This window comes from Hypomesus transpacificus, chromosome 5 (genome assembly GCF_021917145.1).
Source record: "Hypomesus transpacificus isolate Combined female chromosome 5, fHypTra1, whole genome shotgun sequence".
Classification (NCBI taxonomy): Eukaryota; Metazoa; Chordata; class Actinopteri; order Osmeriformes; family Osmeridae; genus Hypomesus; species Hypomesus transpacificus.
Window position 1 is genome coordinate 3,163,223 of NC_061064.1, and position 18,886 is coordinate 3,182,108.

The window sequence follows — 18,886 nt, forward strand, 5'->3', positions numbered from 1 at the left end:
CTCTGCCACGGCCAGGTCACATGCTTTATCCCTCAGGGCAGGATTATCGACTGCTCACCCTCAAAAACACAGACACCATCGACACATCCTCCTCGTTCTTATCTAACTGTTCAGTAACCAAACAAATCATCATCGACATCTTATGATGATGTCATGGTTTGAGAGGCCCGAAAACAGGCCAGGAATTTAATTAAAAATCAGCAATAAATGCGTGGATCTGATGTTCTACTCCGACGCTCAAACCTGGCAAGCACGAGAATCTTCTATGAGGGACGGCAACTGAAAATGCGGTTTAAAACCTGAATCCCCATAAGAAGAGCCCATGCTTGTCTATGGTTGCCACCATCCAACTCCACCCCACCCTTCGGTCTGCTCTGGGGATACCCCTCCTCCCACTCCCCCTCCAGGTCCTGTCCATAGTGATTTGACAGAGGGGGGTTTAGCTCAAACTGCTGCAATCTGCACAAAGCACCCCTGTGTAAGCACTGTGCGGGCCAGAGTCTGGCGGTCAGTAGCACCCTGATATCCTGCACTCAGCTATTTCCCTTTGTCATAGTGGATTGTGGATGGGCCCTCTGTCAAAAAAGAGGGGGACCAGGTAGGGGTTGGGACCGGGGTAGGAATGGAGAGGGGCTTTGGGTGGACACTTTCAATTCATTGGTAAAATAGTCCGAGTTGTTTCAGTTGAAAGCACATTTACAGAAGACTGTTGGAGGCGGTAAAGATCCTTGAGATGGCATGGTGAGGCATTTCTAGGGAAGACACCGACAGACACAACGTCTTAATAATCAGCACTGTCAATCAGCAGCTTTATAGCAGTTATTTATAATCCTTTAACGTCATCCCCAGCTTTCAGCCATCCTCCACAGTCGGCCATGACACACACACACACCAGTTAAATGGGTGTGTTCCTGATATGGTGTGTCAGTGGTGTTGATCCAGAGGTCGTGTTCAGAGGGTTAGGTTTGAGTCCCAAGGCCTTTCCCCTCCTGCCCCTTGCCCCCTGTCCGCCAAAACTTTTGCCGACTGATTAGTTTAACCCCTCCATCACAACCCCAAAACCCAACCTCAGACAAAACACAGCGCACATCAATAAGCTGTCCTTTTTATGCAAAGCAAGATGATGAGAGGCTTCAAGTTGAAAAACGGTGTATTGGAGCACTGTGACCAGATGATTATTTAACTGTAAAGCAACAAAAAAAGGATGGTAAAACATTGTGCTGCTAGAGAATAAAACTGTTGCATGTTAATAGTTTGACTCTTCCTTCTGTTTGGATTCACTTTTAATGAAACCTCTTAAAGTGGTGGTCTTTCAGCTCTCAAAAGCTCCTGCGGCGCAGGATGCTGATTTAATTTTCATTAAACAAATGGAGCATTTTCCCTTCCATCAGACAAAAATAACAGGGTTGTGTGCCAGCGCGGTGTGATTCACTGACAGCCACTGGACCAATCGCACGCTCACTATAGGCCTGTGGACCACCGCCAGCCTGTTGGATTCTGGTAACACATGTGTGCCGTTTTAGCAAGCCCGCAGATCACTGGATATCTTTAATGTGGGAAGTAGCCGTTTGAGATTGTGAAAATCTGCTGGTAGGAAGCAAACCAGCAGCACCAGGGACAGCACCGGGAAAAGGGCATCCTCGCGCACTGTCTGTGTGCAGGCTCGATTCTATCTACGCGTTTCGAATGTGATTGACTGAGGGAGCTCAGCCCCCCCCCCCCCACATCATCACATTCATTCTTTCTTCTCCCTGTTGAACGAGAGTAGGGGACGACCGTCGGAGGCTGAAAGAACGGAGGCTGCGGCGACTGTCTGATGCTGACTTCTATAACCATTTTCACAGCATTTCCAATCCCCACCATTTCTTATTCTTTGTTTATGTAGAGGAGTGCTTATGTTTCGTAACACGCGGTGCTGCTCTAGCAGCGTGAAAGAAATCTGTTACAAGGATGCGGATTTAATCGAAATGGTGTGTCACATGGGATTTTAAACAGTGACATTGAATTAAGTCACATCTGTTAGGAGTCAGAAAAGCTATTTATGCTAGTGCTATATCTGACTAGTGACGCGGTAACATAAAAATATCGAGAGCCTCCTCAAAAAGAAGGTTGAATAGCCTACCACGAGAACGGGTAAGCGTGATTTTTTTCTCTCCAGCACAAACACATCACCAAGGCAAGCTAGTGAATGCATACAAAACGTAACACTCAGGTAAAGGTATTTAAATGCCTTTACCGTTAGTAATCTTAAAGAAACGTAGACAAATTACAATACGTTTATTTTCGCAAATAGGCTATCAAGACAGACAGCTAGCTATTCATAATAGGAGCTAAACGCCTTGCTGTCTGTTGCCTTTGTTCAAGTCGGTTTTGGCCAGCTAGGCTAGCCAGCATGCTACAGTACAGACACATCCTCATCCTTGCTGCTCTCTGTGCTTCAGGCTGCTGCTACCCAACCTGGCTCTGAGTCACTTTGTGTGACGTCCCATTGAATCAGTCATTAACGTCGGATTTAAGTTTATTATGTCCTCACAGTATAGGGGTTATGTCATATTTATCTTGTCTAGACCACTTTGGATTGGATATGTTCATGGCTGGTGAAGAGCCCGAATAAATTATTCTAGAATTATTTATTTGGGGGGCACGCGCAGGTACTATAGCCGTTGCATCCTCGCCATTGCATGGTGAGCTAGCTCGCTATTGCCTGTGCTACAAACTGTGAGAACTAACGCTAAGTCATCATTTGCCCGATAACTCGATGTTGATATTTAATATTGTGTGTATCGATGTGCTTCATCTAAGTGGTTTAAAGCCAACCACAGTGTGGTCGGTATTAGAAGCATCAGCAGCAACATAGGCACAGTGCAATGAAAACAGGGCCGTGTTAGTGGTCTGTTATCTGTGCTCAAGGCAACCCCTTTAATTGATCAAGAGTAGAATTTCGCGATTAGAAATGACATCCTCCTTAATTGTTCTAGCAGTTTATCAGTATAATAAACTCGTTTTTTAATTGTAAAATTAAGTTGTAAGCCAACTTCCGACCTTTGTCCTCTCTATTATTACACAAACCACATCATGTTTTACTCAACGAAATCAAGAATTGTGTCTTTTAGGAAGTAGAGCCACCCCTGTGTGTGTGCGTGTGAGTGTGTGTGAGTGTCCTAGATGTGTGTGTGTGTGAATGTGTGAGTATGTGTCCCAGATGTGTGTGTGTGTGGCACTGATGTTGACAGGGAAAAGCCAGCAGCACAACAGGCAGCAAGAGCACATGAGGGGTGGACGGGACAGCACCAGCATTGAAGGCTGGGGAATGTGAATGGGGGGCCCCCCCCATAGTGCTGATGTTCACAATCCCTCCCATACAAGCTTGTTTCAGCTCCTGGCCCTCGCATACTCATTGTGCTGCAGTGAACCATGTCAGTAAAGCTAAGCCCCACCATTATAACCGGCATGGTTATCTGATGTGCCGGTCTTGAGGCAACATTCCTCATTAAGGCCGAATTGCCCAGTGTTTTAAAGGTAGATGTTGTGATGCTTTTTTCTCATGCTGTTGTTGTTGTTGTTGTTGTTCTCTTAAGGGGCTTGTGAATTGACTAAATACAATCCCTGGCTGAATGTCTGCTGTTATTCGTGGTGTCTCTTCACCACGCAAGATTCATTTGACACAATCAATAGTAAAGATTATGGCAACTGAGCCATGTAGAGTTCCACATCGGTTCTTGGGATCCCTATGTTCATATGTGTATAAACGGCTGGAACCACAACACCATGATCTGTCCTTGGGAGCTGTTTCATCTTATTTTTAGGCTGTGAATTCTTTCTCTCTTTAATTAAGGGCTCTGAAACACATCGCGCTGAAGGCAGAGGAAGGCCTGTTGTTTGCTTAAAGTTACGTAGATTCATCTCTCCCGTGCCTCTGGAATTATAGCCTAGTTTTGGTTATTAGTGCTTGGCAGGTTTGCTTTGCCTAAACGTGGACTGTGTTTTCTGTATTCAGTATTATTTCAGTGCACATGTGCTGCAGATATACAAAATTCAGACAGAAGGGGGGTTTTGCCACCTAGGAAGTGAAGGGGCGGGGCAGAGGGGGTGTGTTTTGAACTTGTGGTCACATCTGTTTGCCCCTACGCCTCTTCTGGCCTTGTGATTCCCACATCCGAACACGTGTTCGTGATTTCTCCCTCCGGAGTCCACGCTGGGTCTAAGGAATTCACTCTAAATCCTCTCTGGTCTTAGCGCGGCCTCAAGAGAATGGACTCGACCAAAGTCCGACCGAGCTCCGATGATCCACCTCAAACAGAGAGGCAACAGTTTGTTTGGTGGATCCAAGGCAGGCAGGAGGTGGGAGCTTCGTCCTCCATAGCCATACATGGAGAAAGCTGTGTGGGACCATAGGGTGGACCCTGGTGAGCAGGGCCTGGCTGGGGAGTGATTGACTGTGGGTATATCTGCCGAAGGAGCCTGGGACATAGTCCTGGAGTCTCTGCTGACTGGCTGTGATTAGCTGGAAGGTTTGCTACCCAGAAGAGGGTCAGCCCTAGTCTGTGACCTTCCCGGTGCGTCCCAGGATCCAGGCCCCTGTGGCTGGTACCACGTGTCACAAGACTGGAGAAGAAGAATGAGGTAGTGCATTGATTGGGCTGCCTCTGCCAAGTTGGCAGCATTGCAGAATCAGAGGCAGGAAACAAAGGTGGGAGGAAGTGGTGGTGGAGGAGGAAGTGGAGGAGGCAGCGGTGGAGAGGCAGCAGGTGAGAGTCGACTTGCCCAGCTGAGACGTCGTCTCAGACGTACAGTCAAACTGGAAGTCGCCGATGTCATCGAGCCACCGCTTTGTCTGTGCAGAGTCGTGACGTTTTTGCTCCCCTGTATTGAGCCGTGAACATGCCTTCAGTGCTGTTATTTCTAATTTCATGAGGGGAGATAAGATTGTGAGAGCGGAGCTGTTCTTTGTATAGCCGGCCCGGTCCTCCAGCACGGTTATCGACCCGCTCCGGTCACCCTTTTCTGCACAGCTGATAAATCGCAGGTGACGTTCTGTAGCTGTAGTCGTCATGATCGTACACCTTCGCAAAGAGGGTTTTCTCTTTAAATCGTGAATGACGAATGGTATTTAAATCTCAAATGAAAGCGTGGGTCTGAACAAAATTGATGTGTGTTTGGTGAGTCATCATTGGCACATGTATGCGTTTTACTTTATCCCTGTGGACTATTCTAGAAGATGACTCTTGCTCTTTGAACAGTATTGCTAGGTCTCCCCACAGAGGAGTGTTGACAGTTTAAATGGATGGTTGGCCTCGAACGCCAGTATGCACACGCGCGCTTCAGTAATTGAATGCGTGCCGTTTGTGAAGTGCCAATCATGTGTCATTGTACGAGAAACGTACACATTGCATGTGGGTTTGCGTTGCCGCCGGTGAGCGAGGCTGACGTTTGATTCAGAGCTTTTAGCATAATAGACCTTCAGCTTAGAGAGGAGGAGAGGGCACATGCTAAATCTGTGAAGAGCAAATGAAGTCAGAGGCAGGGCTGAGCTCTTTGACATTGTGAAGGAGGCCTGGTTGGTGTTGACGGGGATGTGGGGTGACTGGAGGGGATGTGGGGTGACAGAGGGGTTAGGAGGTGGAAGGCACAGGGGCCACTGGCGTGCTTGATGAATGTGATGCTACAGGATGAACAATGGAGGGCTGCCGTCCCATTCAGCAGGGGCATTCAGGGCCGGATCAGCGGCTGCGAGCGGGGCTGGGGTACTCGTGTGCCTCTGGCCGCCTCGTTTCTGCAAACAGGAAAGCGCCCCAAGCTCCCGGCCCCCTCTCTCTGCTGACTCGCCCATTGTGTGTGGCTGGACGGGCTTTGTGCCTGGCTTTCTGGGATCTGGACCCCTCATCCACTGCTGCCTGCCTGGTTCAGCTGGGTACCCTCATCCACTGCTGCCTGCCTGGTTCAGCTGGGTACCCTCATCCACTGCTGCCTGCCTGGTTCAGCTGGGTACCCTCATCCACTGCTGCCTGCCTGGTTCAGCTTGGTACCCTCATCCACTGCTCCCTGCCTGGTTCAGATGGGTACCCTCATCCACTGCTGCCTGCCTGGTTCAGCTGGGTACCCTCATCCACTGCTGCCTGCCTGGTTCAGCTGGGTACCCTCATCCACTGCTGCCTGCCTGGTTCAGATGGGTACCATGGGCAAGTGGACACATACCTCATTGCCTCCTGCAAACTCATCCCCCAGCCCCATGCAACCCAAATGGTTATCCCAACCTCAGCCCCGGCCTCAGCCCCGGCCTCAGCCCCGGCCTCAGCCCCGACCTCAGCCCCGACCTCAGCCCAAGCCATGGCCCCATGTAAGGGCATCAGGTGGTATGTAGCGTCGAGAAGTTTGCTGCAGTGATTAGCATTCGTAATTATTAGCACATAGTCAAACAGAGATGTTATGCTGTGGTGTGGTGGAGGTCAATGCTCAGCCTTTGCATGGAGGTTTCCCACAGTTGATTGGCAGCGAGAAAAAAAATGATTAGGAGGTTTGCGACGTGTGTGGTCCAGTTTTCTCCCTGTACTTCCCCTGACAGCTTCAAAACCTCATCCCCAGATCTCTGTGTTTGGGGCCGGGGAGAGGGGGCGGGGTGGTGGGTGAGTGGGGGCAGTGCAAGCCTTCTGTGGCTGGGCGAGAGAGGGAAGTGTGCTTCTCCTCCTCCCGGCGTGGGGTGCGCTCGCGCCCGTCTGGCGTGTGCACTGCTGGGGTGATCCCCTCCAGGCAATGGCACTGGGCTCCATTTCTCTCCCTCTCTCTCCCTCTCTCTCTCTCTCTCCCTCTCTCTCTCTCTCTCCCTCTCTCCCTCTTTCTCTCTCTCTCTCTCTCTCCCCGGTTTACTGGTGCAGTAAAAAACAGACCAGTTAGACGAGAGGAAAGCAGGTCAGGGAGGGGAGGGAGGAGTAAAGAGGAGAGAGATGTGTGGGGGGGGAGGGAAGGGGGGGGGGGTAGTTTTGGTGATGCTGCCTCTGATGTTGCTTAGGTTTCGCTGGCCTGCTTTTCCCTGCCCCTGTTTTTCTCCTGTGACTGGAAGTGATGGTGTGTGTGTGTGTCTGCCAGGTCAGAGCTAGACTAAAGTCTCGGCCCTCAGGCATGCTTCAGCCTTGCGTCTTCTAAAGAGCCATTCTTCTGAACCACCACACCGTCGAGTTCCACTTTACTATATGTCTGATAAATGGCATCAGATATGAGAGGGGGGGGGGTCGTTCTGTTTTCCACCTCGTTTATCGCTGACGTTCAGGCCATCTTCCAGTCAGGCCCTAGAGATAGCAGGCTGCGGAGGACGGACAGATGTGTTCCTGTGTGTCACTAGTCCTCAGTGTGTGTCACAGCACCCCAGGTGCTCCCCGCCCCCTCCCCTTGCCCCCCTGTCCTCTAATCGGGGGTTTAATTTGGGGATTGTTTTGGACAGGACAGGATGAGAGCTCTGGGAAGCTTATCAGTCTGTTGTGATGTGGTCTGTTTGACGTCTCACAGATCACTATCCTTGCTGCTGCATCAGCCTGGCGTTGTCTTCGGTATGTTTTACCTTGCTATTAAAAAATAAACTGGTTAACTGAAAAGCGATATTTTTCCGTGAGGATAACAAGGTTATGTGATTTGAACCAATACACAGTGGGTCCTCCGCTCAAACACACACACACACACAGTCTCTAGATTAAGGTATCTGGATTTCTACATCTCTAAACTCCGTCTCAGCCCTCCAGTTTGATCATGAACCTCTCTCTCTCTCTCTCTCTCTCTCTCTCTCTCTCTCTGTCTCTCTCTCTGTCTCTGTCTCTGTCTACTGTCTACTGTCACTCACTCACTCAGGTCAGGGGTTGAATATTCATTAGTAGTCATATCGGGGACATTTCGGACCCCCCTTGACACATTTAGTAAATCATCCATTGTGTGGCTGTTGGGGCGTAGGGCTCAGGGGGTTTGTGCAGGAGATGTAAACCTGGTGTGGCAGCATTATTCCTGAGCAGACCCCTGCATTGTAAGAGAGGGAGAGGGGGGGGGGGGGTAAAGCTGATCATGATGAGGTTGGTTGCACTGCAGGGATGAGAACACCCAAATCCTCCAGGCCTATACATTAGGGTTCAGTGTGGTGCAAAACATCTAGCCTAGATAAGTGTCATTAGGACTGGTCTTTGTGTGACATTTGTTGGATGTTTGGTTAATTTGTCTGTGTGTGTGTGTGTGTGTGTATGTGAGAGAGAGTGCTAAAGAGAGCTCAGGGCTCCAGTGTGTGTTGAGTGTATGGAGCTGCTGGTTCTAACAAAGCCTTGCTCTCCCCTGCAGCCAGCCCAGTCTATCAGTCTCCCCTAGGCTCTCTGAGACCAGCTGATTTATACCGCCTTCCACCCTCCGCCTTATTGGCAACCAAGGGGAAGCTAATGAGCAAATAATGCCATTAGACACTACAGAATGCCTCTCTGATCCAGAGTTAGATGTTCTATTTCTGAGTCGAGTTGTTGCGTTCCAACTCCTTCCTCCACTTTGCAGGTAGTCAGTCGAGGGTCGCGCACCGTGCTGGTGGGTGACGGGCCTCACAATGAGTAATGGCAGAGCAGAAGGCCTACTTTTTGCCTCATTAACTTTGTAGAGCAGAGTCATGTAGCTGTTTCTTAATGCCTGTAGACTGGACCCTGCTAGAGTTGTGCGTCTATGACCCACACTACTGGGCGGAGGCGTACATTCTGTGATCGGCCCGCCCACTCAGCGCCCACGGAGGAGGGCTCATCGGGTCCTGGGTGGAAACCTGGGTGCGTTTGGAGAGAGGATTTTTTTTGTTGCCCGGTCTGTTGTATTTGAAGCCAGCTGGTTGTAGGCTGTCTGGTGTGTGCTATATTGAGCAGTTGTATGTAGGATGTGTTCTGAAGGCTGTGTGCTGAAGGCTGTGTTCTGAAGGCTGTGTTCTGAAGGCTGTGTTCTGAAGGCTGTGTGCTGAAGGCTGTGTTCTGAAGGCTGTGTGCTGAAGGCTGTGTTCTGAAGGCTGTGTTCTGAAGGCTGTGTTCTGAAGGCTGTGTTCTGAAGGCTGTGTTCTGAAGGCTGTGTGCTGAAGGCTGTGTTCTGAAGGCTGTGTTCTGAAGGCTGTGTTCTGAAGGCTGTGTGCTGAAGGCTGTGTTCTGAAGGCTGTGTGCTGAAGGCTGTGTTCTGAAGGCTGTGTTCTGAAGGCTGTGTTCTGAAGGCTGTGTTCTGAAAGTAGCCTGGCGTAGTAGTGGGGCTCGGGCCATAGGAGTGGCCCGGTCAGAGGATTGTGTGTCTGAGCCAATCAGGGGTGATTAGTCCAGATACTGAGCCCGGACTCTTTCTAGCCACAACCGGGATTACCCCCCTCCCTCTCCCCCACTCCCCCCCCCATCCTCCCTCCCTCCATTACCCACCCCAACCCCCCACACCCCGTGCCAACACACAGGAAGTGCTGGTCGCCATGGTCACCAGCCCTCCCCTGCAGCAGCGTGTGCTAGCTGAGACTGCCTCCAGGGCTGTGAGGACCAGCTGACAGCAGCAGCATACAGATGGAGCCCAGCGTTAACCCCTGCAGCGCCACACCCCAGTCCCCTCTCACACAACACCACACACCCCAGTCCCCTCTCACACAACACCACACACCCCAGTCCCCTCTCACACAACACCACACACCCTAGTCCCCTCTCACACGACACCACACACCCCAGTCCCCTCTCACACAACACCACACACCCCAGTCCCCTCTCACACAACACCACAAACCCCAGTCCCCTCACCCTCTGTAGCCTAGTTTGTGTTTGGCAAAGATCAGGAAATAAGCAGCGGTAATGTTTTAGCAATGATCAGATAATTGACCAAACAGAGTATGTTTAATCTTATTTAGGGATTTTGAATGGAAGTGCAAACCAGCCCAAACTAATTACATAGAAGTGATCGTACTAGTGGTCCCCTTCTATTAACTGGAGCTTAGATGTGAGCCTGTAATAGTGTCTCCAGGCTGGGGATGGAGCACTGAGCCATCTGTTAGTTTGACGCACACCTCACACACACACACACACACACACCACACCCACCCACCCACCAATATATACACCTCACTACACGCACCACATACACACGCCACAAACACTATACACACACACCTCACACACACACACCACATGCAGTGCATGCGCATCACACATGCACACAGGCCCTTTGAAGGGACCCCCAGGCCCCAGACACCATGGTCATGGTCAGACCCAGAGGGCCCATGGCTGCCCGGCACGTCCCTCTCTGCTGGGGGGGGGAGGGTGGCAGGGAGTGGGAGGGGGAGGGTCGGCGGGGCAGAGCGGAGGCGGAGCTCTGCCCTAATCCAGGGATAATTACTCCGCTGCATTTCTATTCCAGGCCACCTCTTAATCTGCCTCTAATGGGATTCGCAGTGCTTTTTCCCCCCAGTTTGTTTTGTTTTGATATATATGTGTTTACTGGGCTGTGTGTAGAGGCCCCATAACTGCATGACCTTATCACCGGGGTCCTGCAGGGCAGTCAGTCATCTCTAACTCCCCCCTTCTCGCTGGAGCGTAGGAACAGTGTGTTCCCTCCCTCCTCCAGAGACTGAGTTTCTCACAACCCCTACCCAGACCTGATGACCTGACCCCCATCTCCCACCCCCATCTCCCACCCCCATCTCCCACCCCCATCTCCCACCCCCCTCCCTCTGCTGAAAGGGTCACCCTGTATTACGGAACGCGTCAACCTCGTTCCATCCAACTCTCTCGACATCATCCCCTTCTCTGGCTCCCGTCTCCTCAGATATAGAGGCTTGGCAAAAAGGGGGAGTAGGGGAGGGGTGAGGAAGAAGAGGTGAGGGGGGGGGAGGGGGGAGGAACCTCTCTGGGAAGCTGCAGCTGGGGGACAGCAGACAGACAGGCAGACAGACAGGCAGACCTGTGCTTGAGGGAAGGCAGGCTGAGGCGAGGAAAGGCTGGGAGCGCTCCGTGTCTGGAAGGCATCACATTTAGCTGCCTCTGCTGAATATATCAAGTTTAAGTATCTGGGCTGTCTCTGGTTTCCTCAACCATCTCTGCTAGACCATCACTCAGGCATGAGGCCGCTGGTGTGTGTGTGTGTACATTAAAAAGTGTAGAATGTCCTTTAGACTTCCGTGAATGAAGAGAGGGGTTTGTGTTTATGAATCCAAGTCCTGTCAGGTACATATCAGGTGACAGGAAGTTCTCCGCATCGACATTGTTTGTCAGTACACGTGCAGAGACGATGGAGGGGGCTGTGGTCATGGAGACACGGGGCCGAGCAGCCAGGAGGGAGCTGTAGGCGTGCCGGAGGTGGATGTGCATGGAGCTGCAGAGCTGCAGACTGGTGTAGGAGCCAGAGAGTCCAGGGCAGCAGGCCTGCCTGCCAGCCTGGCTGTTGGGAGGACAGTTGGAGCAGCCTCTCTGACTCCCCACAACCTTTTAATACCCCCCCTGCCCCCTTAATAAACTCCCCCTTACACACACACACACACGTCCTCGCACCTACACACACACACACACACACTCCACCCCACCGCCGGCCACAGAGCCAGACACAACAACCGATAAACAAACAGCCGGTGATAAACAGACAATAGATCCATTCTGTAATCCGTGTCCCGTGCACTTAAACAAACAGGCCATGTGGAGTTAATGGGGCTTGTGGGGGTTTAATCTGAATAGATGCCCCCTGGAGAGGCTGATAGAGAGGTGGGCTGGGGCCTGGTGGGCTGGGGCCTGGCTGTCAGCGAGGACAGAGGAGGGGGTTAGAGGTCTTCTGAAGCCAGGAAGAAACCCCCTGCCTTTGGTCACCTCTCAGAGGACAGCACCCCCACTACCACCCCCCCCCCCCCCCGCTGCTCCCTTCTTTCAAGCCTTCCTTTCCCTCAGTCTGTCCTCCTCATCCCCTCATCCTCTCCTCCTCCGTCTGTCCTCCTCATCCTCTCCTCCTCAGTCTGTCCTCCTCATCCTCTCCTCCTCAGTCTGTCCTCCTCATCCTCTCCTCCTTATCCACTCTCTGCTTCCTCTCCTGTTCCTCCCCCACACGTTTCTTTTCTCCTCTCCTCTCCCTGTTTCTCTCCCCCTGTTTCCCCCCCCTCTCCCTCTTCCTACCTTTCTTCCTTTCTCCCTCCCCTGACTCCTCCTCTCCTCGTTCATTTCACTCCAGCAGAAGACAGGGGACAGGAGACAGGAGGACAGGAAACAGGGGGACAGGAGACGGGACAGGAGGACAGGGGACAGGGCTGTGGGCTCTGGGCTGTGGGCATGCATGCCACTCTCCCCCACCTGCCTTCCCATCTTCCTTTGGGCTCGTTCCTTGCTTCTAACATGCACTAAAATATTCATCGCTAGTCTCTCCTGACCCTGGCTCCTCAGCTCCCTCTCTCCCCCCCTTCCCCCCCCCCCCCCCCCCCCCCAGGGAGCCGCTGACAGAGCTCACCCACAACCCCCCCCCCCCCACGACACACACACTCTCTCTCTGTGTCTTTGTTGGTGAGGAGTGTGTCTTTAGATGAAGCAGGTCTGACTGCGTCCTTCAAACTAGCTCTCAGAAGGAGACACGTTGTGTTTAAACAAGTATCTGCTCACGTCATCATCGTGCGTGTGTGTGCCTGTGTGTGTGCCTGTGTGTTAGTGCGCCTGTGTGGGTGGGTGTTAAGTTATTCGCCAACGTGACAGCAGAGCCTAGGCTCTCTATAGTCAGGTTAGTCATTTCCAAGATGATTAAAATACTGTCACTATGCAAACAACTGCCAGCTATGCAAATGACCGGCAGTTAACCTCCCAGTTATTATCCTTCATTTCAACGTCTCACATTTTTACAGGTGTTATCTGAACTCCTGGCCTCAAGATTTACATGAGCCTTGTTAGTGCTAACCGGCTACTGGTGTGACCGGGAGTTAAAGCTTGTCAAACTGTAGCCAGGTGACCAATGCCTCCCAGTACCACTCAGCTCTCCACAGAGCGGACAGATGTGAGAGCCACAGGATCCTCCTGACCACCTGACCACCTGACCACCTGACCACCTGACCACCTGACCACAGGATCCTCCTGACCACCTGACCACCTGACCACAGGATCCTCCTGACCACCTGACCACCTGACCACCTGACCACCTGACCACAGGATCCTCCTGACCACCTGACCACAGGATCCTCCTGACCACCTGACCACCTGACCACGATCTGGACCTCTGTTCCCAGGCATACAGCTCTGAGATCTCCATCGTTTTTTTTTTAAGGACCTTCTTTTGCTTCTGTCCAGCTGTGTGACCAGATCTTGTCCCCCCCCCCCCCCCCCTCCTGTAGGTTGGATGGTCCTTGCCCCCCCCCGGTCACCATGAGCACCATCTCGCCCACCGACTTCGACAGCCTGGAGATCCAGCAGCAGTACAACGACATCAACAACCGCTGGGACCTAGCAGCAGAGACCGACTGGGACAATGAGAACAGCTCGGCACGCCTCTTCGAGCGCTCACGCATCAAAGCCCTGGCAGGTAGGACGGTGTGGACGTGTGTGTGGACGTGTGTGTGGACGTGTGTGTGGACGTGTGTGTGGACGTGTGTGTGGGCGTGTGTGTGGACGTGTGTGTGTGGACGTGTGTGTGTGGACGTGTGTGTGGACGTGTGTGTGGACGTGTGTGTGGGGGTGTGTGTGGACGTGTGTGTGTGTGTGTGGGGGGATAGCCGTCAGGCATTCACCATCCCGTGCCGGAATGCCCCTCCACCACCCAGGCTGTAGTAGCATGGAGCGCCCAGCAGAGGGAAGCAACAGGCCGGCCAGCCAGTCAGGCACCCCCAGCCCCCCTCCCACCCCCCTCCCCTCTGGCCCACTTAGACATGCACATCCTTCTGTGGTCACAGACACACCCCAGCATTCAGATGAGAGAGAGAGAGAGAGAGGGAGAGAGGGAGAGAGGGAGGGAGGGGGAGAGAGGGGGAGAGAGAGCCCAGCTTGAGACAGTAGGAATGCACGCTGGTGATACTGCAGCACTGGGAAGCACCAGGCCCAGTAGGAGGCAGCCAGGCTGGCTGGGCTAACCCCCTGCCTCCAGCTGGCAGCCAGGGCTCTGTGAGTCCCACTCCCAGCTGCATGTTGGGGATGTGTGGCTGGTGAGGCCAGGTCACTCGTGGGCCCAGTCCTGTGTGTTTGTCACCTGCTCAGCATGGCTTCACACACCCCTGAAAGAGATCACACACACCTGACTTACAAACCAGTGTGGTGTGTGGTGTGTGGGTTTGTTTGTGTGTGTCTTGGGGGGGGGGGGGGGGGATTGTGTGTGTTTGTGCCCATGTGTAGTCTTGACTCTTCCTGCACCATAATGCAACAGATAGTATCTCCTTTTAACAAGCAGGGGCTTGATGTGAACATTCTTTGACAGGCTGGAGCAGCGTTCCTCCCCAGGCGCTCTGCACCTCCTTTTAACCCCTCCCTCACGACAGCACCTCCCGCCTTCCTACACTGCTGTTCACCTCTCTCTCTCTCTCTCTCTCTCTCTCTCTCTCTCTCTCTCTCTCTCTCTCTCTCTCTCTTTCTCTCTGTCTCTGTTCTGTCTGTCTCTGTTCTGTCTGTCTGCCTGTCTCTGTCTTTCTCTCTTAACAGGAAATATCCTGTTCTCTCTCTTTTCCCCATCTCCTTAATGTACCATTATATTGGCTGGCCCTCTTGTGTCCCTGCCATGAGCTATTGTATTCTCCTGCTCCACTTCCTGCAAATGAACCATCTTTGTCATTTGCGTAGATTAAGCTCTCGTTACACTCCTGTGTGTGTTGCCTCTGTGCCGACGTCCGTGACAGTGACGGCCCGTCACCCCCACCCCACCTGTCATTATCCTCCCTCCATCCGTCAGCCTCTTCGGGGGAAATGTATGTCAAATAGAAATGTTCTTGGGAAAAGTAGGAATACGAGACCTGGTGTCTCGTGGTGCTTTCACGCCTCGGACGTGTGAGACACCCTGAGGAAGCTGCCAGCTGTAAAATAGGTTGGAGAAATACAATGATGAAATGAGGTATTCAAACTTGACGTTGACACGGTAGTGACCCTGGCTTTCGTGAGGAGAGGAATGTGTCTTTCCCCGGCACCAGGACACACACAGCTCCATCCTGGTGATCCCTCTCCCCTGTCCTCCTGTCTGGAGGTCAGAGCCTGGGCCTGATCCTGCGCAGGGCCAGGACTGGCCTCCGTCAGGGGGGATGTCAGGGGGCTCTCGGCCTCCCCCGGCCCGTGTGGAGGAGTGGGGGGACCTCTGAGGTGTGTTTACTCTCACATCCCGGGGATCACTCTTATCCCCTTCCAACCAGTCCGCACAATCTCACTTCCCTCCCTCCCTCCCCTGCTACGACACCGTCTTGCCTGTGTCCGTGGACCAGCAGACCGGTCCAGGCAGACTAGACCATTTTTCTGTAATTGCAGCGTGCTTCTTCCAGGGCTCCAGCCAGCTCCTCTTAAACTCTCCTCACCCCTGTGATCTGCACAAGCCCGAGCGGCTTGTTTATCCCCAACTATGCATCCTCTCCATCAGAACGGCCCACACAAACTGTTTATAGAAGACGAAAGCCTACTAATCTTAAGGCATGCGCGTGCACACACACACGCACAAACACACACACACACACACACCCTGCTCATGTGTAGTCCCTCATGTCAACAGTGGTGTTGGATATTTAGTAATGGCAGCACCGAGCACTTCTCTCTCATCTCATCACCCCTGGCGACCGTGACAAGACCTCCCTCGACCCCCCGTTGAGAAGCGCTGGTTCTCTTGAGGCCCCTTCCCTCCATAAAGACCTGGTCAGCGTGTCGTAAGACCCCGGGCCATGCTTCTAATTAGAACAACCCCATGCCCTCCTAACAGGGTCCACACTCAGCATGCTGTTAGTCTACAGAGCTGGACACCTCTGCCCCCCCCCCCCCCCCCCCCCCCCCCCCCCCGGGGCAGACCAGACCAGGCCTGGCCGCCCCCTCCGGCCACCACGCCCTTTGACCTCTGGTGTTTACGTGCCGGGGGACATCACCTTTCTGGAGACCCCTCATCTGGTCTGTATTAAGCATTCTCAATGGTAGAGTCAATTTACCGAGAATGTGAGAAATGGAGTTGGTTTAGATGGCTAGGTTGGTTTATGGCAATCCACAAAAGCCAAGACTGTTCACATTTATTAAACAGCGCAATCCTGGTCGTGTGGGAAGAAACCCTATTGACACGGCAGGCACGGCCTTGCACACACCTGCTACCAAAGTTTCACTTCTGATTCATTTACTGGATTTGATCAACTGAAATACACATTACTATCTATATCTAGATATGTGATTTCTGGCTCACATGCTGATATCTTGCACACGCAGGAAAGAACTTGTTGCTGCTGACTGTTTCTCAACTACTTCCTTCCTGTCTTTAACGCCTTGTTTTCGTTTGCTGCCGGAGAGAGAGTAAAGCAAGTGAGAGGCACACCCACGCGAGAGGATGAGAGGGGGGAAACAACACAATGTGGCTGCTTGTGACACACCTCACCAGCAGGCCCCACCCCTCCACCCCCCTGGCATTAAGCAGGAGTGGATCACTCCACCCCCTGTCTCACACACTGAGCCTCTCACAATGGTTTGGTCCACCTCAGCACTCCTCCACCCCTCCTCCACTCTGAGCCTTTTATACACCCCCCCCCCAGCCCCCACGCTCCTCCCTAAACACACCTTATGCAAATGTCCCGAGCTTTGAAGGAGCAGCAGCAGGTTCTGTTTACACATCCACCCGACCACGGCCGCTTCTCCCACTGGCCGCACACAACGCTCCAGAGTCCGCCTGCCAGCTCAAACCGTGGAGCGAAGGAGAGGAGCGCCGAGTGCTGGTTTTAGCGCGAGTGTGTGAGTGTGTAAGAGTGTAAACGGCAGGGAGGAGGTGCGGAGAGCTACAGGTTTTCTACTTTGCTCCGAGGCAAAGTAGACTTGTCATGGACTTCAGAGGAGGTGGTGAAAGAGAAGAAAAGAAGTAGAACATTTTGTTCTTATTTTTGTTTGGGGGGAAAAACCTCGGCCACCCCTGCACACTCCACTGCCTTTTCTGTGGAGAGCAGAGGGAGTGAGATCCAAAAAAAAACCTTTCCAAACTTGGATACCCTGGAGTTGCCATGTTGATATGTGTTAGCAGAGGACGACGGCAACAGGGATTTTAAACAGGCAAAGGTGGACTTTGTCGAATCGTTCCCCACGCCTCCTTCAGACTGAGAGAGCACACTCTACAGGTATTGCGCCTTGCTGTCGCTGTGCTATGCTGGAGAGCCCCCCAGGGACTAACACCAGAGCCCCTGTACCCGAGGGAGTCGTTTAGGCGGACACATTTCTGAGCTTTTTCACCCGGGGGAACTATGGAGTTTGACCTGCGAGACCGAGAGCCTTGCCTCTCCCCCGCTGCCTTCGTTAACCAGGTGCAATACTCCAACATCCTGGAGGGGAGGTTCAAGCAGCTGCAAGGTAAGAGACGCGCAGTCGCTGCCCCCGGGGGAGGGGAGGTTCAAGCAGCTGCAAGGTAAGAGACGCGCAGTCGCTGCCCCCGGGGGAGGGGAGGGGTTAACACCCGTCCTGCTGCCTTTGCAACCAGGAGTAAAGAACGAGGGAGAAGCTTACAGCTCATCATGTATTCATGATGTCGCGCCCGCCAAGCTGAAAGGATCTAGTGCCGTCTGGAGGAGCGCTGGCTGGTTTTAAGGGGAGAGTGGAAAAAGGTGGTTCCCTCAAGGCTTCCTCCAGTCTCCCGTCCCCTGTCGTGTCAGGGACACCGGGAGAAATGGGTGTCCGCTAAGCTCCAGCCCCTGCCAGGCCTCCTGATCAGCAGGGCTCCTGATCAGCAGGCCACCTGTCCCTCCCTATCCTATTACAACAACACAGGCCTCGGCCATGTGAGGCGCCATGCACGGATGTGGCCGTGGCCATTGTGAGAACGCACATGCTCTGAGGCGCTCAGGTGAAACGAGCCCGGCGCTGACTCACGTCATCGTTCGGATTCTGAGGACGGAATGATCCCATTCCGAGAATTCCCCCCCCCCCCCCCCTCACCAGTCACGAAATGTTCCCAGTTTCGTTTCAGGAGCCTCCCGCCACTGTGGTAATCCCCTCTTTTGAGGAGAGTTCTTTTTGGGATGGGGGAGGTTGGCTGTAATGAGCAGGTAACAGATCGTGGGTTAGGGGAGTGTATGTTTGCTCGTCGTATCATGTGTAGTTAGAAGGCTTTATGTGGTTTGTGTAATCAGGTGTGTGCTACTGCTTGGAGCGCTGGGGCTCGCCAGTCATGGTCCACTAGGCAGGCGGAGGGGGGGAGGGGGGGGGGGGGGGGTGAGCAGGCAGGCAGTCAACAGAGCGTACCAAGATCACAAACCGGTCCCCCCCCTCGCTGTCTCAAAGATTTAACACACATCGTCTGGAGTGGAGAGCTTTCAAGGAGTTGACTCGAGGGGCAAGTCCACACACCCTCACGCGTCGCGCACATTCTTTCTTTGTGCTAACGATATTTCACCTCCCCGATGAAGCCATGGGTCCAGTGTCACCGAGGGAGAGGGCAGGCTTTCAGGGTGATTTACTGCTTCTCCTCCTGGGGGTCATCACACTAACTGTGTGTGTGTGTGTGTGTGTGTGTGTGTGTGTGTGTGTGTGTGTGTGTGTGTGTGTGTGTGTGTGTGTGTGTGTGTGTGTGTGTGTGTGTGTGTGTGTGTGTGTGTGTGTGTGTGTGTGCAGGTCTGTGTGAGATTTGTCCTCCCTCTAAAAAGACACTATGATCTTTCTCCAGGATAAGACCCACATATGAGATCCAATCATGTGTTCAAAGAAAGTCGAGACCTAATGCCATTGTTTGTGATCTTGCTCGAAACCCATTCCGGTGTGTCATGGCGGCGATTGGAAGG

At 52.9% G+C, this 18,886-nt stretch overlaps 1 protein-coding gene across 1 annotated transcript in view; it reads left to right on the forward strand.

The window, feature by feature from the left end:
• The first annotated feature begins 16,702 nt into the window (after window positions 1-16,702).
• LOC124467786 (spectrin beta chain, non-erythrocytic 1) overlaps window positions 16,703-18,886 on the forward strand; it is a 34,409-nt gene continuing 32,225 nt past the window's right edge. The window contains 1 exon segment of the mRNA XM_047020215.1: window positions 16,703-17,462. Within this exon segment, the coding sequence (XP_046876171.1) occupies window positions 17,357-17,462 (106 nt within the window). The 5' untranslated portion in view covers window positions 16,703-17,356.